At 49.8% G+C, this 25431-nt stretch overlaps 1 protein-coding gene across 20 annotated transcripts in view; it reads right to left on the reverse strand.

The window, feature by feature from the left end:
* The window catches only part of MSI2 (musashi RNA binding protein 2), a 391805-nt gene that overhangs the window by 69938 nt on the left and 296436 nt on the right, over positions 1-25431 (reverse strand). For all 20 annotated transcript variants that reach the window (XR_013354346.1, XR_013354347.1, XR_013354348.1 and 17 more), the window contains one exon: positions 9994-10076. Coding sequence is in view for 17 of the 20 variants with exons in the window: in XM_077852563.1 (XP_077708689.1) it covers positions 9994-10076 (83 nt within the window). In the remaining 3 variants the exon portion in view is untranslated. The remainder of the gene's footprint in view (positions 1-9993; positions 10077-25431) is intronic.

A 25431-nucleotide genomic window follows, 5' to 3' on the forward strand; every position in this document is an offset into this window, starting at 1 on the left:
ATTACTAGGAGTTCCAAGATGGTGGCAGTACAGCAGGAACCCAGCGAGGGCTCTTCTGAACACAGGCATCATATCTAGGACGCTGGCCCTGCTCAAGCCAGCTGCTGAATGAGCCGTAGGAGGCTGATGGTGTAGCAAGGTGCGGGTGACGAGAATAGAAACAGCCCATCGAGGAGAGGTGGGAAGGTTGGGAGGGAAGGCAGGACCACGGTCCTCCTCAATGTGGAGCTCACGCTAGAGATGGACCCACTAGGCATCTCCCTCTGAGTGACCTACAGAGTCAAGTTGCCTCATCTGGATTCTAACATCTGCTCCAAGGTTCCCATTCCATCCAGTTGCTGTACTTGTCCAGAGCCAACGGCAAGATGGAGTCATGACCAGCATGTGTGTATGGCTGGATGGGCCAGGCCTGAGACACCATTATGGGAGGGGCGGCAATCACACCCAGAAATCCTGGCAGCCTCACTGGGAAGACCCAGCCTGTGACTCCAGCAGGGAGGGTGATTCACCATCCTGCCTTACCTGCCCCCAGCCAGCACCAGCCCTCCAGCCTCTGCAGACTTGGGGAGGCCTCTCAGCTGGGCACTGTCAGTACCAGGAGGCGAACAGAAGGGAGTTCTATGTTCTGTCTTCCCGCCTCTCCCTTCCCAGACATCTCAATTGGGCACCGTGCTCGTAGATGGACACTGGCCTGTGGCCATATACTAGAGGACCCACTTGTACAGGACAATTTGTCTTGCTCTATTGCAAAAGGGTCCTCACAGATATGGAGCCTCTCATGGAGTTTCTTGAAGAAGCAGCTACTGTATAAGCCCTCCCCCCCCCCAAAAAAAAGAAAGACTAGCTTAGACAGGCAAAGGCCGTCAGCAGAAATATCCACCTTCCAAGGACGCATCCTTGCCATAAACGGCCCAGACCCATTTGTGAGAAGCACTGAGAGTCCCATAGGACATATAATCTTGACTTTTTCCCCAGTCAGCAGGATTACTGTAGGGAGGAAGGAACAAATTGTTTATGGAACACTCCTCCTATGCCAGGAATGGCCACAGCATCCTGAGGTGTGTGTGTGCGCGCGCACATACATGATCTCATGTGTTGTATGTGTACACAGGGATGTATACACATCATGTATATAAGGCACAGCGTCTGGCACACAGAGGTCCTCAGAGAATGCCCAATGCTCTCCATACCCTCATTAATCAGCTCATTTCCTCTGAACTGGCCTAATTAGCCCTGAAGTCAGCACAGGAAGGAAAACGGAGGTTCTGAGGCAATGATCTGCCCAAGGTCACACAGCCAGGTAATGACACAGCTACGGCTCTGTCCCAGGTCCCCCTCTCTGGGCCACCAGCCACCCCAGTGTGGCCCTCACAGCCCTTCCCCACTACCTTCTATCTGGCCTTCAAGGCCCATTGGCATGCTACTCCTTCCACAAAACCATCCCCAGTCCTAGTTCCAGAATTAATTTCATCCGCTGTTTCCTCTGTTTTACTAAAATCCCCTATGACAACGTGAAGGAGGTTATAAACCAATACTATTAGCGCCTCCTGGTTAGTTAGCAAGCACGGGCTAGGAGCGGACACAGAGATGAATTCAAGAGGACGTGGCTCTTCCTTGGAGGGGTTCAGAGTATGGGAAAGGAGTGCAGAGGAGCTACTCCCCAACATGTGCCCCTGTGACGGCAGCCCCCCACTCCCCCTGGATCTGAGGGCGGGGGGGGCTTGTCCTTTCCACCAGCTCTAAAGCTCGCCTCTGCTCACCAGCGCTGAGTGGGAACCAGCTGCCTGACTCCTCTGCGCCTCAACGTTCTCATCTGTAAAACAGAGTAACAGTGACACCCGCCCCCCAGGGCTGCAGCGCGCTAATAAATCAAACCAGCTAATCCCATAAGCGCGCCGGCTGGATAAAGTTGATCGTGTCACACATGAATCTTTGCCACGGGAGCCTAGCTGAGCATCTCTGAAGGTGATAAAGCCGGTTCACGCCTGTGTTTCTGTCCCAAAGCCTAGGGAGCAGAGAGGAAGAAGGTGGCTGCCACCCTCCAGCCTGGCAAACTCCGGGCACGCTGCCACCCATCTTCTCCCTGCCGCCCCCACCTCCTGGCCCGGTAGGGCCCGTCTTCCTGCTTTCATCAGCAAGGTGTGCAAAAGGAGCTTCGCCGGCTGCACTATTTGGGGAAAAAGCTGATGGTGGCAGCAGCAGCTGCTCTTTTTATTTCTGGGAACCTGCAAGGACATTTCAAAGTGAAAAGAAACCTCTGCCTCCAGCAGGTGCCACAAATGCGGCCACAGGGCTGGGTGCTTACCTTAGCCCAGGGTGGGTGTTGCCAGAAACCCTGCACCAAGCCCAATTTAATTTCTCTATTTAAAAGAGAGAAAGCAAGCGAGTGAAAAAAATAAAAAATAAAAAGTGTGGCCAAGCATTAGCTTGCACCTGCCTGGGAAGTTGGGCAGAGAAGCTGGGAAAAGTCAAAGGAAGAATAGGCCCCAGAGAAGGCGTGCAGAGAAAGAGGAGCAGCTTCCTCCAGTGGTCTTCATGCCCCCTGCTGAGCTCACACCCTGTGGGTGGTGCGTAGGGAGCAGCACATGTTGGCAAATCCAGAGGGGCTGGGTGCCAAGATAATGGAGAAGGAAGGACCTTGTCCTCCCCACACTTCCTGCAATGACCTTCCCAGAGGTTGGATGAAGGGCAAAGGAGCTAGAACTCAGGCAACCTCCCTGCTGGCCGAATTAGTTCTGCCTAAAGAGCAACATTTACCACCCAACACCCCAGCCTCCCCACACCCTCCTCCAGCAGCACACAAATCCCTCTCTCTGCAGGAACAGAGCCGGTACACAAACATGTGCGTGCGTGCCTGATGCAGGGGTGGGGGGCGCAGGACCTCCCTCTCGCTCGTAAACACGAGGTTCATTTATTAAGTGCCTCTCTGGCATTTCCTTTTTTGCCTTCATCCTGCTTGTTTAATATTGCATTTGACATTCTCATTTTATAAATGGTAACAGAAGCAGAATGGATGGCTAAAATTAGCTTACGAGTAAGGAGGATGCTGCAAATAGGGTGGTGAACACAGAAGCCTAGTTAATTCCACCCACATTACCCTGCCCCCGTCCCCCACTCCCGGGCTGGCTCCCGATCAGCTCTTAGTCGTCAAGTCTTCAGGCTGTGGAAGAATGGTCTGAGGGAGGGGACGTGCACCCACTCACAGGGTGCCCCTGATAGGGGTAGCGCCTCATGCCAACCCTAGATGGGGCTTCCATGGACCACCTGACCTGAGAGGCCAACCAGGGCTCTCCTGTCCTCCTGCCCCCGCTATCCCCATAAGCGTCCCCATTCTGGGGGTGAATCCCCAGGTGTGACCTGGGCTGAAGGTGGCAATCCTGAGAGCCCACCATGCTTTGCTTTTTGAAGGGGGTTTTTTGGAACCTCCCCAATGGAGGATTCAGCTGAAGGGCTGAGTCCACCTCTCTAAGGGCCTAGGAAATCGGCCTCCCCAGGGACCTAGGAAATCACTTCAGCAGAGCCCCTTCTACTCTGCTCTGCAGGATGCGTACCTTCTCTCCTTGGGACCACCTCTCAGCCAGAGCACAGCGAGGACCCATCCCAGAGCCTCCTCTCTGCCCACGTCTGTACCCTTGCACTCTGCTGACTTGTAATCTGTCCGGGACCCCTTTACCTTTTGATTACATATTTGTTCAGTAAAATTATTCTAAGAATAATGATAGTGATGACAACTAACAATAACAGCAAAAAAGCCTATTGCTTTGATAGAATACACGGTGACTGGTAAAAAAAAAAGTGGTCCCGAGTCCTAACTCCCAGCAGTCTCTGAGAGAGATGCCATCCTTACCTGTCTGAGGGGGAGCAAAGCACAGGTGATGAGTAACGTGCGCAAAGTCACAAAGCCTAGCAGTGAGGAGCTCGGCATGCTGTGGGGCATCGGGCAGGGAGGGATTTGTGGCCTCTCGGGTTGACAGCACCCTGTTCTGACCGTTCCTTCGGTCCCTGCCTGCACAGTGCTTGCGGTCTCCCTAAGAATGAAGGCACGGATACTTTCTGCTCGCTACTATCCCAAGCCCCAGCATCTGTTTGGGGTACTGCTGACCCTCTCGGCCTCAGGCTATTAAAATGCCTCAGCAGTGGATTTAAGTGAGCTCTTGGCTAAAAGCCTTTCCTTGGGCCCCTTGAGATAAGCAGACCACACCTGCTCCGAGCTACCTCATATAGGCCAGGAGTTGAAACTGGTCCAAAAGGCAAATCCACCTGCTGCTTGTTTTTTATAAATAAGGTTTTTATGTGAACACAGCCACGCCCACTCACATATCATCAGTGGCTCTGTTCTGCTCTAGGATGGCAGAGACCTAGGGCCCTGAAAGCCTAAAATATTTACTGTCTGGCCCTTTACAAAGTTTTTTGGCCCTTGGTTTAGGCCACATGGAAGAAACTTGAGGATACCAATGGGGTTTGGGAGAGGGCGATTCTTTCAAGGCTACCAGATTATAGCTTCTCTACACCAGAGCAGTCCAAGAGCTCCCAGGGTCAGGAGCTGAATCAGGGCCTTCAATAAGCTGCAAAGGACAGTGGTTGCTATCCTTCCCAGCTCAGAGGAGGAAACAGGTGCAGACAGGTGGGGTATTCACCTGGTCACAAAGCAACCAGTGATGGATATGGGGTTCAGCCTCAGGTCCACATGTTCTAAAGCCCTGAGTGCCTCAAAGTGACCCAGGAGATACTGTTTTGGGGACAAAGACATGTACACATTACTTGGGGGATCTAGCTCATCACTCTAGTGGATGTGCCTCAAACATCTACAGTTGATGCTCCCAGACCCTTGTCAGAGTGGAAGGGCGTGCCAGCACCGGAGGTGTGGCCCCAGCATGGATGGCTTCCTGAGACGGGGGTGCAGGGGAGAGAGAGGCCTGGTGTTTATGCGTACAAAGGGACAGCAGCAGGCTGGCCTGGGGATCCCATGCCAGGGTGGCTCATCCAGCTCCATGCTCCTGGGGCCTCAGCCCTCACTAAGGGTCCCTTCCTTCTGACACTTGACCATTTATGACTGTCCCACAGCTCCGATCATTAGCAGTGATCTTTGCCTGGGGCTTCCCAGACTTTAAATGTGCACACACACCACTAGGGACTTGTCAAAATGCAGATTCCGATTCACTAGCTCTGGGGGTGGGGCCTGAGACTCTGCATTCCTAATAAGCTTGCAAAATGCTAGGCAATTTCCAAATTCAGATCACCTCAATAGAACAAGGGAAAGGACTATTTAAAGGAATCCTATAGTAATCCGTGCACAAAGCAAATAAAAACTCATCTTTGCTACTTAAACCAACCCAGATTTTTCAATTCATGAGGTTTTGCCCTAAGGAGGCAGCAGAGTATATTGGGAAGAACACAGGGTTGAGGCAAAAACACCACCGGTTCAAATCCCAGCTCTGCCAATTAGAACTATGGACTGTGGAAGTCCCTTCACCACTCTGAGCTCCAAAGCCCACTCTAGAATGGGACGATTGCCACGTGCGTGTACAGCGCCATTCCAGTACCTGGCAAGTGCCAATGTCCTGTTGGTGAATCAGGTGTCAGAAGAGGCGCCCTCGTTCTGGCACCCATCAGACTGTACCCCCTATTCTCCCCCAGCGAGGCTCTCCAGTTCCATCTGAGGTTGGGGACCGAGCTAGGCCCCTGAGAAAGCCCAGAGTAGGTGTCGCCCACCACCTCCCTCCTGGGGCTGCGAGCTTGCCGGAAGGCTGTACTGGCTGACAGCACATCAAGCCCACATCCCTACTCCTGGGGTGGGGGGGCTGCTCCAATCAGGGGCGCGTGGCTGGAGGCGTCAGTGGCTGTACCTGTACTGGGGCTCGTGGAATGGCCGGAGAGGAAGCCCTCTCTGGAGAGTCACCAGGTGGCTCCGCTGGTGAATTTATGTGTGTTTACTGATAAAGACATGTTTGTGCTTTACTCTGACCCACATCAAGACGGGGGAAGGGGCTGAGTCCTGGCTGTCCTGGGTCAGCCCCTGAGCTCAGCAGGCGGCCAGCTGTCCCCAGCACCTGTGGCTCATCTGCCTCCGGGGCAGTGGGGGAAGAGGCCCAGAAATCTGTTGTGGCCAATGGGAACCGCTTCTGCCCAAGCTTGGCCCTTCATCCCAGCTGGGGATCTGGCGGGTAAGCCCATCTCCTCTGCCCTTCTCTTAGGAGAACATGGGAGTCCCATGGGCCACGACACGGCTGACTGGGAGGGGGCGGTCAGTGGTCTTGGAAGGCTGTTGTCCAGCGAGATGACCTTTAAAGTCCCATTCAGCCTGGAGGGGCTACTTGTTTACTGGGCACCAATGGGAGTTCTGGACTTTAGCTTTCTACGCTTGAACTCTGGTGCTGCCTCTTGCAGAGTGTTTGGCCCTGGGAAAACTGCTTAACTTCTCTCTCTGCCTCACTTACTTACCAGTAAAATGGGGGATAATAATCAGTATCTACATCAAAGTATAGAATAGAAGAGATGCATAAAGTGAGCTCTCAGCAGAGTATGCAGCTGGCACTAAAAAAATGTGAACTATTTGTGGGATCTCTGTAGGGAGGGTGCCATGGGGGTCTTTTTTGGTTCTCCCCCTGCCACCACCACCATGGAGGTGACTTCTTTAAGGGAGGGTCTGTATGGGAACAGGGACAGAGTTGTTGTGATCCCAGCTTCCTGACAGCAGCTACCCTGAGCCTTAGCAGGCAGGAGGGCTTGTGCCTGCTGCAGGCTCTCTCAGATGCTGGGGAAAGGCCCTCATTTAAAAAAAAAACAAAAAACCCAAGAGATTCACCAACCAAATTAGATGGGAAATGGCTTTGGGAATTATGATGTACCTCCCTGTCACGTGGACCCTCCTGTAATCCTTTATTCATTCCACAATTATTTATACAGGGCCCACGGAGCGCCAGCCAGAGGAGTACTGGATTAAGACGAAGAAGATTTGGATTCAAGTCCTATCTTCGTGACTCATCAGCAGAAAGACCTTTCTTATCTGTGAATGAGAAAATGGTAGCTCCAGGCACATTCCGGGGGCGGCGTGGTAATCTCTCCCCGCAGAATTCCGGGAGATTGCCAGGCTTCCAGGAGACGGGTCTTTACAGCTTTGCGCGCAGTCCAGTTTACAAAACACTCCTACGGACCTTCTAACAACTGTCCGGGTTTCTGCTTGGCAGTCTCTGCGTTCTCAGCGTCTTTCCAATCCTTCATTTGAATTCTGTCCATAGCACAGTTTAAATCCATTTCCTTTTCTGTGGCCTCAGAAGTAGAAACCAGGATCATAGAATCCTCAGCAATCCAGGCTTCTTCAGAGGAGGACGGCTTGCTGGAGAGGTCCTCTCAGTGACTACGACACGGCCGATGGCAAGAGCACCCGGTTATCAATGTGTTTGGCCTTTGCTGCTGGTACCTCCCTGAGGCCCAGTGACCCCACCAGGTGGTCACCACGGGCCTGCTATCTTGGAGCCCAGCAAGGCCTGGTGATCTTCCAATGGCCTCTTCCAGTACCGGATTTCCCCTTTAGAGCCAGTGACTGGTGGGCCAGGGCTTGTTGGGTTTAGGGGCACCTCTAGAGCGTGTATGTGATCCTCACTACTCTGAGCCCACCCCTTCTCTTGTCCGCTTCCATTTCTGCTATACTGTTAAAGATCAAGTACCAGAGGCATCTGGGTGGCTCAGTGGTTGAGCGTCTGCCTTTGGCTCAGGTCATGATCCTGGGGTCCTGGGATCGAGTTCCACATCAGGCTCACTGTGGAGAGGTTGCTTCTCCCTCTGCCTATGTCTCTGTCTTTCATGAATCAATAAAATCTTAAAAAAAAAAAAAAAAAAAAAAAAGACCAAGTACCAGCCTTGGTTTCAAAAGAAAACAGAAACGTTACCACTAAGAGAACAGTTACCTGCATGTACCACAGTCAACCTCCAGCTGGGTGGAAAAGAAGGTGACAAATGTGAAATGACTGGGGACAGACCTCTCTGGCTTCAAGCTACCCATGGGGATGAAACTCTACCTTCTGATTATCCCCCTAGGTCAACTGGGGATTTACCCTCAAACCCCCAAGCTCGAAACAACTATCTGTGTCATTCATCTGGCAGCTGGTAAGCTCAAGACCTGGGTTCCTTTACTGTTGGGGGAGCCCTGGAGCCGATTCCCCTGGACCTCAGTTTCCCCACTGGAACACTGAGGAGAACAAAGCTCTTTCTCACTTGTGTTTCAGGCTTGTTTGAAAGCCAGTCTGTACTGAAGGGCCTCACATACGCATTCAAGGCAGCACACAGCACAGTCTCTTGCCCATCTACACTGGGCCTTCCTGATGAACCGTTAAGTCCTGGCAGGACGGGAATGGTGTCTGCCAATGCTCTCAGATGCCTCTCTCACTCTCTGCTGCCCAGGCAGCCCTCAGTGGAGCCCGTCAACAGCATGCCTGGCTAGGAGAAACGAGGCCTCTGGGCACTGGAGTTACATTTCCTTTTAAGCCCCCTATCTCTCTAGTTTTAAAAATAGCAAGTAGCAATCTACCAAAGGAGAGAAGTACCAACCGGAAGGCACTGAGGTGGGGGCGCAGAGGGGGAGGGCAGTGCAGAGAATGCCGAGGAAGGGGTCCGTGTGATTCCTCCACATTTATCTCCCCCATACCATTTTAATGCCTGAGCTGACACCACCAACCTACAGTATGCAAAGAAACAGCATTTTCATTTCAGATGCCTATGATGGTTAGGAACAATATGAACAATATTATTTTAGTGCCCTGGGAAAAAAATTAGCAAGTCAAATATTGAATCAGGCCTGTAGCACCACATGCTAAGCAGACTGCTTTGATCTTATCCCCACTAAAAGCTCTATTATTGAATTTAAAGTCAGTGAACACGTATCAGACCAATATACAATGCACATCTGAACACATGTTTCAGAAGCCAGGAATGTTTTGACTAAAGGAAGAAAATACCAAAGTTACAACTACAATTGAAACACAAATTTGCCCTCCCCCTTCTCTTGGGGCTGGAAGCAATGCTGGTCGACCAAACTATTTTGGCTCCAAAGGACCTGCTGATGGCTCCAGAAAGACCTGCTGAGCTCTCGTATTTCTGGAATCGACAAGAAACGGGTTTCTCACCCATCTTCTCAATTTGAAGGAGTCTGAGACCTCAAGCAAGCCAGTGTGCACATGGTCTACATGGTATGGCACCCTCTGGTGGCCACTTCTCTGGGAGGCCTACCTGGCTCCCCCAGCTTGCAATGATCCAACCCTCTTCCCTGCTGAGTGAGGAAAGAGGACCTTTAAAGAGCCAAATGAGGGATAGAAGAAGATGCTCATGAGGGTAAAATCCAGCTGGTCGATCAGAAGGGGAGAATGTTAATTACCCAGTGGGGCCCAAAGGGAGAACGAATTTGGGTGGGAACCTTCCTACCTAGGATATACGCCCTCAAAAAGCCAAACCAAACAGCAAACACATTCCCTAAGCCGCAGGTCAGCAAATTATAACACACAGGCCAAATATGGTGCCCCTGCCGGCTTTTGTATCTACAGCCTGAGAGTCAAGAATGGTTTTTGTACTTTAAAATGGTAAAAACATAAATACATAAATCAATATTTTGCAACATGAGAATTCTATGAGATTTCAGCATCGGCATCCATAAACACAGCCTTACGGAACCACGGCCTTATTAGTGCGGGGACTGTCCTCGCATGCTTTTGCGCTTCAACCTCGGAGCTGAGGCCGCGACAGGTGGCTGCATGGCCTGCAAAGCTGAAAATATTTATGACTCGGCTCTTCACCAAAAGTCTGTCAACTCTGGTCGTTGACAGGACCGAACCCTCAGAGCCTCATCCCCGTGCCCACCCTGCCCGGCTTCTTGCATGATGACGTGGGCCACGGAAGTCTGCAAGACAAAGCTGTGCACGTGTGGTGGTGGTGGTGGTGGGGGGGTTGGGGGGGGGGTTGGGGGGGGCATCGCATGCATCAGAGCGTGACCCCTAAACTTACCATTTTATTATTGATTTCATGGAAATGAATCTCACAGACTTTCTCCACAACATCTTCATTCTCAAACGTGACAAAGCCAAACCCTACAGAAAAAAGGAGAAAAAAAACAGAAACAAAAAACAGAGGGGGTGGTGAGTTCAGTTCTGGCCGGCCACATGTTTTTCTTTGATGTCCTGCGGCAGTGACAGGCTCCTGATCTGAGGGTCGGGGCCGGATCCCTGGGAAGGGCCTCGAGGTGGAGGAAATGATTTCTAATTTGTCCCGAGCACCCTCCCGACAGTGAGGAAAAGTTAATGATTTCACCCACATGCGGCGGGCGCTGCACGGTTTACATTTGCCCGGAAGCAAACAAGAAATGCAGAAATGCACTCGTCTGTTTTCACAAGGGTCAGAGAGCCCCACGCCTCCCGCGGAGGTGGGGAGGGGGGGGCTTCCCGGGCCTCGGCAGCGGGGATCCCCGCGGGCCCTCTGCGCTGGAATGGCCAGCCCTCGGGGCGGCCTCCAGACGGAGGTGGTTATTTGTCCTTTTCTTCCTGAATTACTTCCTCTAATACCTCATCAGGACATCCTGAGGCCTGGAAGAAACTATTAAAAGTTTCAGGCCTCTGTTCTACGCGGGCATCCTTTCTCTACCGCTGCTTCCAAAGCGCGGCGGACCTAGAGCAGTTTAGGACTGTTTGATGCCCGCTGTCAGCCCGTCAGCTCCGCCGTGCCTACTCGGCTGGAGGCCGGCTTTGCTAGCCGAGCCGAGCCGTACTGGAGAATTGGGGCAGGCGGCCGCTGCTCGCCATCCTCAGTTGCTCTGCTACCCTCCTGCCCCCTCGCTTTCGTCTCCCCCCGCCCCGGACGGGGTTCCAGTCGGCTGCCCACCTGAGACCCCACTCGGTGGGCGCTGCTCGAACACATGGCCCCACTCACAGGACGGCACCCCGCCTCGGATGAAACGCGGCTGCGGGGTCAGCAGGCACCCCGCGAGGGAACACGCGTGCCGCGGGTGCAGACACCCTGATGGGGAGGCAGCAGGCCTGACTCTGCACATGTGAACTTATGTGTCATCCTAGGAAGCCCCTTCCCCGCTCCGCACCCTGGGCTTTGCACCTGGAGAGGGAGATGGGGAGGCTGACCACCTCCTCAGGTGGCAGCCCCAATCAGGATTTTTCTTTTTTTAATTTTATTTAAATTCAATTTGCCAACATATAGTGTAACACCCAGTGCTCATCTCATCCTGTACGTTTTTTTTTTTTTTTTTTTAGATTTCATTTATTTATTCATGATAGACACACACAGAGAGAGAGGCAGAGAGACACAGGCAGAGGGAGGAGCAGGCTCCATGCAGGGAGCCCGATGTGGGACTCAATCCCGGGACTCCAGGATCACGCCCTAGGCGGAAGGCAGGCGCCTAAACCACTGAGCCACCCAGGCTGCCCCATCCTGTATGCTTCTTAATGGCTGTCACCCCCAATCGGGATTTGCAAGGCTCTCTGCTCTATCCCCATCGCCACCGCCTAATTCATATGTTGAAATCCTAACCCAATGTGATGGTGTTAGGAGGTGGTGGGGCATTTGGGAGGCCAGTAGGTCATGAGGGTGGCAGCCTCATGCATAGGATTAGTGCCCTCAGAAAATACACCAAAAGTGTGTTTTCTCTCTCTGCTTTCTGCTGCGTGAGGACACAATGAAAAGATGGCCATCCTATACAGGAAAGAGGGCCTTCACCATGCTGGCACCCTGACACAGGGCTTCCAGCCTCAGAAATGGTAAGAAATACACTCCTGTTGTTTATGAGGCTCCCTGTCTTTTGTACTTTTTGTAAGAGCAGCTCAAATTGACCAAGACACTACAGTCCCCAAAGACATGAACCTGGCCCACCCAACACAAACCTGGACCCACAAACTATGAACGTGAAAATCAGAATGGCTACTTGGTATTAGGATTGTGTTTCCTGTCAACGAGTAAAAATACAGGTGTTTCCTCTTCAAGCTTACGTATCTACTTTGGGTCCTGGTGCCCCAGGGTGGAGAGAGAATCTCTCCCGTCCCTCCTGTGTCTCTCCTCTCTGGCTCTCCTGCATCTCTCCTCTCTGGCTCTCCTGCCACCATCTCTGAGAAGCAGCATGGGGCAGGCAGCTGATACCTGGAGCTCCTACATCATTGCCCCTGCAGGGTTTAGAAAATTCCTAGGAAAGGAATGGAAATGGCCACTTGCTACTCTCAAACAATTTCCAGCAAAACAGAGAGCAGGGACCACCACACAGATGGCAGCCACCACGGTCTTCATTAGGATATATACTTTATTACCACACTCCAAAGAGGGGGCCCAACAAAAAAATCTTTCACTAGGTATACAACCCCTGGCCCCAAACCAGGTCCCTGTAGAGAGAGCAACAATGCCATTCTCTGGGTTCCCTTTATTTGGGTGTCTCCCCTTTGGCCCTTGGGTCCACCTACTATGTGCAGAGCTGTATGAGAGCCACACCCAGAGGCAATCTCTACATAGTTTCTCTTTGGGCCTGGGCGTGTTGGCTTCCTATGCCCCCTTTAAAGGAGTGTGAAAACCATCAGTTAAGCTTATACCCCCATTCAGGGGCCCCAATCAGCACACAGGGACTTACATCACTTTGGTTAAGCCCCTCATTCTGTCTACTGTCCTAGAGCTCAGATACTAGGGGTCCCTCAAGAAGGGATTAAGATGGAAGAGCCCTTTAAAAGGTCCTCAAGGGGAGAGAGGGACGGCACAGCAGAGGCCATGGAAATCTGCTAGCATAGGCTTCAAGGATGATGGCAGGGCTGGAGCCTCATTCCCTCTGGGCCCCCAGGATGCACGGAGCCCCTAACACAGAGAGTGCTGAGTGGCTGGTGGCTGAACGAATGACTGACTGAATGCACCATTTCTGCCCCTGAGTATTTTGCTAATCCATCTGCACCACTGCCTCCCCTTGAGACTGACTCAGTCCTTCCTTCTGCATTACAGGCCCCCACCTGTGCTAGGGATCATGGAGGATGCAGCAATTAGCAAGACGGCGTCCTTTTTCTTCAGCAATTGGTACCCTGAGTGGCATACGTCAGAGGTTCCCACTCAAGGAGAGCGTCTCCACCATATAGACCTCGCCCCTCCCTCACGACCCTCACTTCCAGCCTGCGGGTCACCCTGAGATTCATTTTGTCTCTGAAGGTCACCTCTCTAGCCTGTACCTAAACCCAGTTAACACATGAATCCTGAAACAAGCCTGGACACGTTGGTACTCAGGGGAAACCTTGCTGCTAATTAGGATGAGTGTAATGAGTTGAACAGTGGCCCCCAAAAGCCAAGTCCCCATCCTAACCCCTGGAACCCATGAATGTGATCTTGTTTGGAAAAAAGGGCTTTTGCAAATGTAATTAAGGATCTCAAGAATGGGGAAGGCCTGAATCCAATGACAGGTGCTCTTAGGAGGGAAAGAAGGGGGTACATTTGAGACCTAGAGGACAAAGAGGGGAGAGAAACGCACCAGGCAGAGAATGAAGTGCCATGGCCACTAGCTGAGGAACACCTGAGCCACCAGAAGCTGCAAGTGGAAAAGGACACATTCCCAAGAACCTTCAGATGGAGCATGGCCCTGCCAACGCCTTGTTTTTGGATGTCTACCTCCTGAACTGTGAGAACACAAGTTTCTGTGTTTAAGCCATTCAGTTTTTGGTAATTTGTAACTGCAGCCCCAGGAAACTAGTAGAGCAAGGTTGCAGGTTTCAGCTGCTCCCCCAGGGGCACACATGAGCTCCCCCAGCCAGTCCAAGCATGTGCTTTGGAGAGAAGGCAGGAGAGTGTGGACAAATGAACCCAACCCATCCATGCCATCGGGAAATAACAGGAAGTCAGTGTCAGTCAAGGGCACTGCTCCACAAGCCAGAGGACAGCCTGGTTTAGAGCCAGCTTGCTGCTGAGCACAGGTACTTGATCCTGGAATAGTGCCCAGGTAAGTCAAGTCACCATGGGGGTGGCGAGTTGACATGACTGCCATGGAAGCTGCTTTCCTACTGCAGCCCACGCCTTCCTGGTCCACTGTGTGAATCACTGTCTGCACTCCAGGCCCAGGATGGCTCAGGACTCCCTGTTGCCCCAGTTTCTCACTCGGTGCCACTGCTCAAAGCTGGGAAGACGTGGGGCAGAGCTACAGGAGACAGGAATTCAAATGCAGACTGTGTACCAGGAAGGGTGGGGGCACAACTCACCGCATCATTTCGAATTCTGACTCTGATATTTCCCTGCTGGTCTCTTCCCTAACCCCACAGGACTCAAAATTTGAGTATCACAAAAATGATTTTCCTGATCAAAGGAGAGAGCCTGGATTTCAAGCCTGTGTACCTTGGATGCATAACAATTCAGCGATGTCAAGACTCATTTGCAGTATTTTAAAGATCTATATCGTTTCAACAGCCCTGTCTGTTTGGCCCGAACAGAGAAAACAAACTTGATTGTGCCTAAAATATTTATGTATTCTATTTGAGAAAGCAAAGAAACCATGAAACACTTAATTATCAATAAATGTTATTCCTTAACATATAATCATTTTTCCCTCACAGGTGCATTATCATTTACAATGAATTAGTAACTCAGTGGAGAACAACCCCCAAATAAATTAAACAGAGAAGTGAAAGACAATGGGGTCCGAAATTTGGGAAGGAGAGGGTGGAAGGTGGGAATAATCCTTTTTCAGCAAAGTCTTTTTGTTTTTTGAAATTAATTTTTTTAAATGGGGTAAAATGTACATAACATAAAATTAACCACCGTAACCATTTTTTTTTAGCATATACTTCAGTGGCAGTAAGTACATTCATGATGTTGTGCCATGATCACACTGTCCATCTCCAGAACTTTTTCTACCATCCTGAGCTGAGACTCTGTACCTAGCAAGCCATAGCTCTCCATTCCTCCCTCCCTCAGCCCCTGGTAACCTCGTCCTACTTTCTGTTTCTAGGAATTTGTCTCCTCTAGACACCTCATGTAAGTCGAATCATACAGTATGTGTCCTTTTGTGTCTGGTCGGTTTCACTCAGCATAATAGTTTCAAGGCATGGTCGTCTTGCGAACGGTCCATTAGACGTATAGATTCTGTCTAAAACTCAGGAAGTCTGATTTGTCCTGAGAAGGGGCAGGAAGGACTGATTATTTCCCTCCCATTTTTCTGAAGGAGAGTCCTGCAGGGAATCAGAAATGGAGCCTCATGAAAGCCCACCAAACGGAGGCGTAGCAGCCAGGTGAAAGAAACACATGATTATCCTCGACCCACAAAAAAGGAAGGACCAAATAACTGAGCTGTGTGCTCCTGGAGAATCCCATGACCTCTCGGGCCTCTAAAAGTAGGCAGAACCTGTTAAGGGATGCATGGGAGTGGGGAGGCGTCCTGCTCTGGTCCCCGCCAAGCAGGGACTGTGATCCACGGTAAGTCTATGAGGGCTCATACTCCATCAGGACCCTCTTGGGGGGGGGGGGTTGTGCCCCTGTGATCACCCCCTGCTCAGGCTCTCATCTCCCTTGATCCTAAGGGGGCCTCACCCTGAACCAAAGAACTCTGTAAGTAAAGTCACTCAAGCTGCCATTCATAACGAAGAGGAACCCCCTAGGGACTGACAACTGGAGGGAGAGGCAGTGTCACAGAGTCAAAGTTTGGAGGACAACAGGCTAGATCACCAGAAACCCTCCCTCCTGTCATCAGCAAAACGATACCTGCCCAGCCTCTCACAAAGCCCTCACCTTAACTGTACCCCTCATTTCTTTTTCTTTTATATTTATTTATTTGCCTCCAGGAGCCAGCAAAGTTGGCAAAAAGAAAAAGTGGGAAGATGAAACCCCAAACAGAAAGGGTTTGAGAACAGATATAAACAGGAGAGGAGTTGACAGGGAGCATTTAAAAATGAAAATTCTATAGCATTCTCCTGAATGAAGCTATTATTGGAAACTAACAAGTAAGCTCTATTTAAGAGATAAGCATTTAACAGTCAAACCTTTTTTCCCTCTTTTATTCAAATGAACAAAACTGAATATTCATCTGAATAATACAAAGCTATAAAACACACACACGCACACACACAGAAGAGGAGAACAGAAATCTGAAAATAAGATATCTCAAAATTAAAATGACCTGCTGCAGACACAGGCACTGAGGAACATCTGACAGTTGACTTACAAAGAATTCTTTTTTTAGGTCAGGGAGGGAAAGATGGGAATGGCTGCCTCCTTGCCTCAAAAATAATTTTCTTCTCTTATCATCTAGGTCAATGAACACTAATAGGCAATCGCGTGGTGCCTAATGCATCTTCAGTGAAAATCAATGCAAATCATGAGTTAACACACTTGGTAAATGGGGAAAAAAAAACGACGGAGAAACTGCCCCCACCCAGACTGTCAAATTTATTCAGAGCATCCCACGAGGAGTTTAAGGTATGTGTACTCAAGTATATTTATAACTCAAGCAACCTCCCTCTCTTGCTAATAACTCAGTGCTGGAGGAACTAGTAGTATCTGTGGGCTGCTTTAAGTATCAATACAAATCTCTTGGGTTTGGGCGTGGAGAGCACTTTCTGGTTTCAAAATGCTTCTCCAACATCATCCTACCTGGTCCCTGAGTTAACCCTGTGAGAGGTGGGGCAGGCTCTGCCATCATCATTTTGCTCAACTGCTCAGCCTAGTTTTCAATGACCCATCCAGGATGACACGTGGCTACTAAGCCAGAGCAGGACATTTGGGACTTCCTTGGATCAGTAAGTGTTCAAGCTGGATTTGGTGGCCCTAGGGCTTAAGAGGGTAAGAGCCTGAGCCATGAGGCATGGTGTTTCACATGCTCCAAGAGTCAACCACCACTTAGCTGTGTGTCGCTTAGCGATATGTCATTTCAGGCTGCTGCTTCCCATCCCCAACTCAGAACATTTCTGGGTTACTTGTATGGGCTACAGCAGATTTGGCAAATCAGTGTCATCTGCCTTGAAGGGTTTTCCTGTGACCCTGGATGGAGAAGGTGTGAGCACCCTCTGCCCATGGGTCCATCGGGCAAGAGGAGCAGAGACAAGCAGTATGCACAGATGCATGGCAGGGTGGGGTGGAGTGGGTTCACAGGTCCTGGGTTTGCTAGCTCGCTCTATCTGTCTGTCTATCTATCTCAGAAGATGGATCTGTTCCGAGAAAAAAAAAAAAAACAACAAGCTGTCTTTTCAAAAGAAGTGACATGTTTCTGGGGATACCTGGGTGGCTCAGTGGTTTAGCGATGCCATCAGCTCAGGGTGTGATCCTGGAGTCCTGGGATCGAGTCCTGCGTTGGGCTCCCTGTACAGAGCCTGCTTTTCCCTCTCCCTCTCCCCCTCTGCCTCTCTCTCTGTGTCTCTCATGAATAAATAAATAAAATCTTAAAAAAAAAAAAGAAGTGACATGTTTCTGACTAGCACTTTGGGATATTCACTACATGTTACTCAGACACTCCTGAAATCCACTCTAATGATAATTTTAAAAAGAGAAAGCTTGCCTACACTTATTGAGCAGCCACTAACTCAGTCCTCACAACTCCTCCCATGGAGCAGAAACTATCCCACTTTACAGATGAAGTACTGGGCGGGGGTGGGGGGGAGCCTGTGTTTTTCCTTTGCCGAAAGGTGGGTCACACTACCTCTGGCATCTCTTGGATTCTAAACTTGTCCCTCAACTTGGCTCTTATAAGCCTGCCCTGTCACATTTCCCCTGCAAGAACCTCTACCCAATGGGTAACAGCACCTCATTCTAACAACCCAGCAGGAGGGCCAGGAGAGAGAGGTGGGTAGAGCTGTGCTCATCCGTTCCAGTTGCCCGCCTGCTTCCTCTGCTGCCCGAGATGTCTGCGTCCTTCAACATAGAGGCAGCGAAGGGGAACACTGAGGTTTTTCAGAAGTGCACAAGCAAGATGACTTTTATGAAACAAAAGAAAACAAACAACGACTAGGTTCCCTCCTAAGGCAGGCTAACCTAGGATGGGCATGGGGTGAGCGACTTCTCTGAATGTTTCCAGACCCCACCCATAGACCTGCCTGACACAGGGTTGGCTTATCAGGCATGGTGTTGGAGACTTCCTGCAGCCAAATGCCTCCCTGATGAGTCAGCTGCCCTGGAGGGATAAACCGGGTAGTGCTCACTTCCCTGGACCGGTTAAGAACAAAGCACAGCAGCTGGCTCGCTGACCCGTGATGGACGTGATTGAGGCAGGATGCAGCCTCGGGGCTGGTCAGAACAAAGACTTGCGGGCCAGGAGGCCAGCAGAGGCAGATGCTTGCTACCACCGTCCCCTGCGGCCTGGCAAACACAGGCAAACACGCCCAAGATGAAATTGAGAAGCCTGCAGACAAGTCTCTCTGCTCCCCTGCTCCCCCGTACCCTTCTTCCTCCGTAGCACAAGCCACAGGCTGCCTCTTTGGGGGTCCCTCTCTGACCCGGCCTTTCCTCCCTGCCACGTCCCCTTCAGGGTGGCCCTGCAGCCCTCCCATCGTGGCATCACTCATGCACCTGCTTCCTCGTTTACACCAGTAGTTTGGCAGCTGGTTGCTGTAAACTATAATAAAATGCCTTTCCAAAAAATGAAGGAATGTGACCAGACACGCCAGACATCATGATATTAAAGCCGTGTCAATTAATTTCTCCCCCTGCTTGATAAACGAGCCCCATTCCATCTCTTAATAATGAGGAGAGAAACAAGAAAAGTTGACACTTAGTTTAATTTATTTTCTCAACTTGCCTGGTCATATTTCTTTCTGCCTTGCAGAGCCTGGCTGGGGCTGTGGGGAATTACAAGTGGCTGGCGCACGGGCAAGGCAGAGATCGGTGCGAATCGACACGGGCCTCCCATATTCCCACACATCACTTAATCAGGAGGGGAAAGGGACTTGGAGAGCCAGCTCGCACCTGCGCCTCTCCAGCCACCTTTAGGGGCTGGGGGGATGTGGGGATGGGGAGGGAGGCGATCTCAGGTGTGTGGGAAGTCAGATAACAGGAATGGCACTATCAGGTTTCCAATCTAGCGCACAGAAACTGCACGAGACTGAATTCCCTAAATTAATATTAAGCTACGTTGGTGGCATTTGCCAGAGGGGAGCCAATTTCTCAACTGGAAAGGTACTTTTCTTTCCTTTTCAGCCCAAGGATGCTGGAGCCAACACCTGACCTTGAAATGTGAGCGTCAACCTTCTAGAAGTTGGACGCCAACTGTGAACCAGCAAGTGTTTCATTAAGGCTTTAGTTATAAGTAATTTTTTTCATATAGCCACAGTAACCTCAGGACTGTTTCTGGAGGCCTCCAGACCATAAACCAAGTTGGGAGTGAAAGTGGAAGTGTGCTCCTAAACCAGTGTTTATTGATGTGGTCCTGTGGCAGTCTCTGATGGGGGAGGGAAATGTTAAAAATGCAGCCCCTAGGGCTCTCCTACCTTCTAAGGTGAGCTCTGTAGATGTGGCCCAGGAATCTGCATTTTAACCAGCTCTCTGGGGATTCTGATGTGCACCCAAGTCTGCCTCTGCTCCATATTTCCTAATTCAGGATGAGCTGAGTAGAGGTCATTTGGTTAGATATAACCTAGAAATTTCCAAAAGGAAAGAATCTCTAGGCTTCCCTCTAATATGAAGGGAGAAACTAAAGCTGTTTTAAGAAACCTCTAATACCCCTTTCGTGGAAAGCTGGATCTCTTAGCCCCACAGGCAGATCTCATCCATGGTAAGGAGCCATCAGGGGTAAAGTTTCTCTGTTCCAGGCTCAAGAAAGGATGGAGACTAGTTCATACTAGAGTGTAAACAACTGATCTTGCTTCCAAACCCAGAGATATTAGTTGCTTTTGTATAAGGATTTGGTAAACCACTAAGTTCAACATTAGAATTCCAAGCAGGTATTCAGGGGCAGAGAGGGGTGTGTATGTGTATATATTACTGATTGGGGGGGGGGGGCACCTCCTTCAGTCTGTGAAATTGTATGTATGTAGAGAGAACTTTACAATGAGGGGGTCATAGGGTGAAAAATCACCCTGGAAAGAAGAGAGGGAGGTGAAGAAAAAAAAGGGAAGGAGAGAAAGAGATTCAGAGAGAGAGAGAGGTGGGGTGGAAGGAGAGAGATCCCTCCAACATCTCTAAACAATTTTTTTTCTTTCTTTTTTTTTTTTGAGAGACAGCAAGCAAGTGGGGGTAGGCAGAGGGGGAGAGAATATCTTAAGCAGGCTCTTTGCTCAACGAGGGGGAGCCCAACGCGAGGCTTTATCTCACAACCCTGAGACCATGACCTGGGCTGAAATCAAGAGTCAGATGCTTAACCGACTGATTCACCCAGGCTCCCCCCCAAAAAACCATTTTTCTAAGAGAGAAATCTGCCATGAATACTGATTGTGTGGTTTAAAAGTGCCTGCGGCTGCAGAGAAGGGGTGTCTCATCCCAGACTCTTGTTAACTGAGGGGGAAAATGCACCTGTGATCCAGGCCAGACAACCCCAACCTCATTTCATTCTGAGTGCGCTCCATCGCAGTGATTCTGTGAATGACACTTGTCAGGACAGCAGATTAGTTCACAAACCTATTTTTTTGTGCGTGGTGTTCCATCTTGGTTGGGAAAATAGTCAGTTCTTGGCGAGAGAGACACATATTACTGCTGTTAAGTGCCAATATAAACTCTGGGACGCAGTGGTAAATTCACCAAATTAAATCGCTAGACAACTGGCTCGGATCAGGACCCCAGCAGAAGGTGCCAGGGCTGCAGTACGTGCCCAGCTGGGTGGAGGCGGCTGAGGTCCTGTGCACAGCTGGAGCAGGGGCATGAGGATGCCCTGCCTCTGTGTTTGTTCTAGACACCACAGAGCCTCAGCCAGTTTCAACAGGCTCCACCAGTAAGAATGTGTCCTTCAAGGCTTCTAAATCCCTGGGCTTCCAGAGCTCATGGGAGATGGGGCACCGTCTGGAAGCTTTTCCCCACAGAGGTATTTGGGTTGGTACCCCCGGGTTCTCCCCCAGAAAGTGAGTTTCAAGTCTGTCTCCCTTTCTGACATCCTCTGGCCCCACCCATGCAGTGAGCATCCTGGAAGGTGCGTTTCAACTATTTTAATGTCCAACCCCCTAAGCGGAAGGAGGGAGAGAGGGAATGAGTGAGTGAATGAGTGAGTGAGTGTGTGTGTGTAAATGGGCTTGGTCTTTGGATCTAGGCAGATTTGGGCTCACATTCTGGTTCCAGCCATAACTGGCTGTGTGACTCTGAGCAGGTTCGTTAACCACCCTGACCCTCAGTATCTTCTGTGAGAAGGAAAGAAGAAATCTATCTCACAGCTAGGAGGACTGCGTGAAAACCCTTGTGAGAGGTTAGCTGTCCTCGCCCACCAATCAAACAAGACTTTTTACGGCTTCTCCCCTATTCCAACCTCTATCTTCACACATACTTCCCAGCCTTCTGCCTTGAGACCCACTTGTTAAAATTCATTTGACATGTGTGTCAGAGAGATGTCCATGGTGCTTCACCAACCATCACAGTGGAACAAGATTCAGGACAGGGAGAGGTAAAACAAATCATATGGTGAATTCCCAGTCTCATTACTTGAAAAGACCCTACTGTGCTTCCTTTGGGTAAAAACAAAAATCACTCACTGCTTCGGTGTGGTCACGCTGGCCCTTGTCCTGACCACTGACACACCACCAGCAGCTCCTGCCTTTGCTCCAAGAGTGAGCCTGCAGTCTGGCTGCTGCTAACAGTCACGGGCCTATGTTTGGAGGGGGCTTCCCCTGGTATGCTCAGGAGAGGGAACATGATGGATGAGGCCAAGGGAGACACAAGGAGAAGGTGGGGTGGACACAGATAACAAAACCTACTCCAAGAGAAAGGATGGGAAGCAGCCCTGCACCCCACTAGCTCCAGGATGGAGAGAGGACCCCTTAGAAAAGCTTCAGTCTTCCCAGCAGCCACCTCAAGATGTCCACCTGCCTCCCCTCCACCAAGTCCTGAGGGAATGGTTACTGACCTCAGAGAAGGTTCCAAAACTCCATCAAAAAACCGCTACTTGGAAGCAGGTTTTCAGCGCCGCCACAAATTATATGACTTTTATTATGAGGTACAGTTTCAGAATAGTCCCAACTGACAGAGCCCTGGCTCGATACCCGCTGTGCCCGCCACCCTCTCCGTGCCCCCTGCAGTGGGGGTCATCTCTGCCTGCATCTCCGTGACTCCAGCTGGCCAGACTGCCAGTAAGCCTCCTGGGAGTTTGGGGGTACGGAGCTGCCTATCACAGCGCTTCTGCATGAGACACGCGTGCTTATTCACTGTGGAGTAGGGGCTGGCCTATTTTTTTGGCTGTTAAAGGAACTGTTCTCAACATCTGGAGGCCAGATCTCTCCGAGAAGTTGAGAGCAGCAGTCCAGACAGCCTGGCTGGAGCGGCAGCTCTGCCGGGAGCAGGCTGCTGCTCCCTCTGCTCCTGGGCTGTCCGGGCAGTGGCCTGGGGTGGAGAGAGGGAGGAAGGGGTGGAAAAGGAAGGGACAGGGGGCAGCTACTCAGGGTGACCCACACCAACCAGCACCATCGGCACCGCCTGGCAACTTGCTGGAAACGCAGAGTCTCGGACCCCACCTGGGACCTCCTAAACTCAAACTTGAATTTTAACAAATTCTCCAGGTGACTTTTATGCAAATTGAAATGTAAGAGGCACTGGTCTGGAACAGTGATTCTCAACTGTGATTTCTACACCAGAATCTCTTAGGAAAAATTTTAAAAATACTGATGCACAGGCCTCACCCTCAGAATTGAGTCAGGTCTGGAGTAGAATCTCAGCATCTGTATGTTTTTAAATGTCCCCAGGTGACTCAGATGTCCAGTGAGGGTCAAGAAATATTGGAAAAATTTTTGTTTTTCATCTAAAACTGATTTCAGCTTCACTAGTTTTACTATATGGACCAAATGGTCTTAGTGCCTACAGTGGCACACATCCACATAGTGGAGACCTGTGTCCTAGACAGTGTTTTCCAGACCACTGAAGGATAACAAATTCTTTGGGGGTGGGGGTGGGGGTGGGGTGGGGTGTCAGAGTGGAACTTCATTTACTCACCTGATGTAAGGGCAGCCAGTACCTGGTACTGCTCAGGTATGATCAGTAAATAGATGTACAGACTGTATGACCTGGCTTTAGGGAACAAAATGGGCATTGCAAAGAACACCCAGATTGGAAGAAATATACCAAGAATATAAGTATGTGCCACTAACAGAAAATGGGAGGCCGATGCTCCTCTGGCTCCCAGTAAGACTCCTCACCAGCCACATACCATGCCCCCCAAATGTGTTCTGATCGGATGGGACAAGTGGCAGCCCAGTAAGAAAGTACCTGCTTCTCGCCCCCCCCCCCTTTTTTTTTTTTTTTGAGAGATGGGGAGAGAAGGGCAGAGGGAGAGATTGAGAACCTTAAGCTGGTTCCACACCCAGCATGGAACCTGACGCGGGTCTCAATCTCACAACCCTAAAATCATGACCTGAGTTGAAATCCAGAGTCAGACACTCAACCGAGTCACCCAGGTGCCCCCAGAACCTGCTTTTCAACAGAAACTTGTGCTATAGAGAAAGCACCTGGAAAACAAATGTTTGTGAGCTATTTGTATTCTTCTGTGATTTTGTTGCTTTTAAAAGGGATATAACTGGGTCAGCCTACAAAGGCTCTCATTCTACAAAGGCTTTTAAGACTTGGAAACAGAACTGTAAAACTCATTTTTTTTTTAAGAAAAAAACGAAGATTTCAGTGGATTTTGAACCCATTTGTTAAAAATATAAAAAATGCAACACTTGATTAGTTTGTGTGAAAAACTGATTGACATCAGGGAAGATGGAAATTTACAAGCTGAATTTCAACAAAATCCTTTGCATAATTGGAGGATGGGATTGAAAAATTAGTATCATGATTTAGTCAGCACAGTGAACATACTTCCACTGGGACCTGTTTATCTTGTGAGGTGGATTTTTCATTTGTGACAGGCATTAGTCCACGTACCAAAATAGGCTAACCTTAGAATTCATCTTTTCGAGTTGGATCACAAAGGGTTAAGTCAAGATTTTTTTTTTTTTAAAAAAAAGGAAACCTACTGAACTGCAATTACTCTAAAATATTTTAATTATTAATAAACTATGATTTATTTCAAATATACCCTTTTATATACGTTTATATATTCCTATATAAATATATATTCCTATATAAATATATAAACCTTTTATAGAAGTTTATATATTCCTATATTCCTTTTATATAGATTTATAATATACATATATTAGCATAGTAGTACACGTAAAGAAGTTGAAAATTAAAATAAGATTTACTGGGGGCGTGTGCCCTAATTTTTTTCCTGCACAATTAGAAAATTTTGGAGACACCTGGCTCTACAAGGAGAAGGTGGGGCCATGTCCTGAACTCTGGTTCTGAAGCCCATCCCTTAGACATGATGAAAAGTCAGAGGATGGGATGGAAGTAAACAACTCCTGTGACTGTCAACTGGTGTGGACCCTCCAGGAGGGGCCTCTGGGGACATATTCATGGAAGGCCAGAACCAGCCAATTCCAGGATCTCCTGGGTCCTCCTGCCTCAGTCCAGAGAGTGCTGCAAAGGCATGCGGGCGGGGTGGTGGTGGTGGGGGAGGGTTCACGCTCCAAACTTAAGACTCCTGCTCTCTGCACGTTAACAGCAGCAATACCTGAACTCTTCTCAATAAATTTTTCATAGCATCGTATCTTCATTAAAATTTTATTCTATTAGCATTCTGAATCCGAACCACTAAGTACATAATTGCTAAAACATGTGTTAAGCGACGACTTAGGAAATGCCGGTTTTATCATATTGTTAATTAACAGAAAGCAGGATTAATACATTCACAGATCATTAGGAGCGTTCGGTTCTGTCTCCGCCGCTCTACAGAGGGGAGGGTGGTGGTTGGGGGGCAACCCCCCGGCAGCGCCACAGGGGCAGCTTCTCGTGGTTCACCCGTGGCCCCTCTGCAAGTTCTGGCAGGGTCTCTGGGACAAGCTCAAGAAACAGAGACTCAAAGTCTATTTTGCCCAAGGGAAACTATTCCAAGATCTGGGGTCACTCAGGGCAGGCTGGACATAAAGAGCAACACATCCTTTTAAGTCAGACCAGGGAGGCTCTGTGGACCACTGGCCAGTTTCCTTTCTTGAACCAAAAAGTGTGGCTGAAATCGCAGTTGTGTTACATTATGAACCCCCCTAATCTTGGGTCTCCACCTGTAAGATAGGAATAAAGATGCTGGTATCTCACAGGGCTGGCATGTGAACGGAATAAGAGAACGCATGCTACTGCTACCATTCCTGCACACATGCGCAGTTTTTACGTAAGGCTCTTGCACCCAATATTGTTGAAATAAGTGGACCGCCACCTGAGACTTGAAAATGGTTTAGCTTTCAACAGATGTTGACTGCAGCGGGATGGACTCTAGTAGGG

This window comes from Canis aureus, chromosome 16, assembly GCF_053574225.1.
Source record: "Canis aureus isolate CA01 chromosome 16, VMU_Caureus_v.1.0, whole genome shotgun sequence".
NCBI lineage: Eukaryota > Metazoa > Chordata > Mammalia > Carnivora > Canidae > Canis > Canis aureus.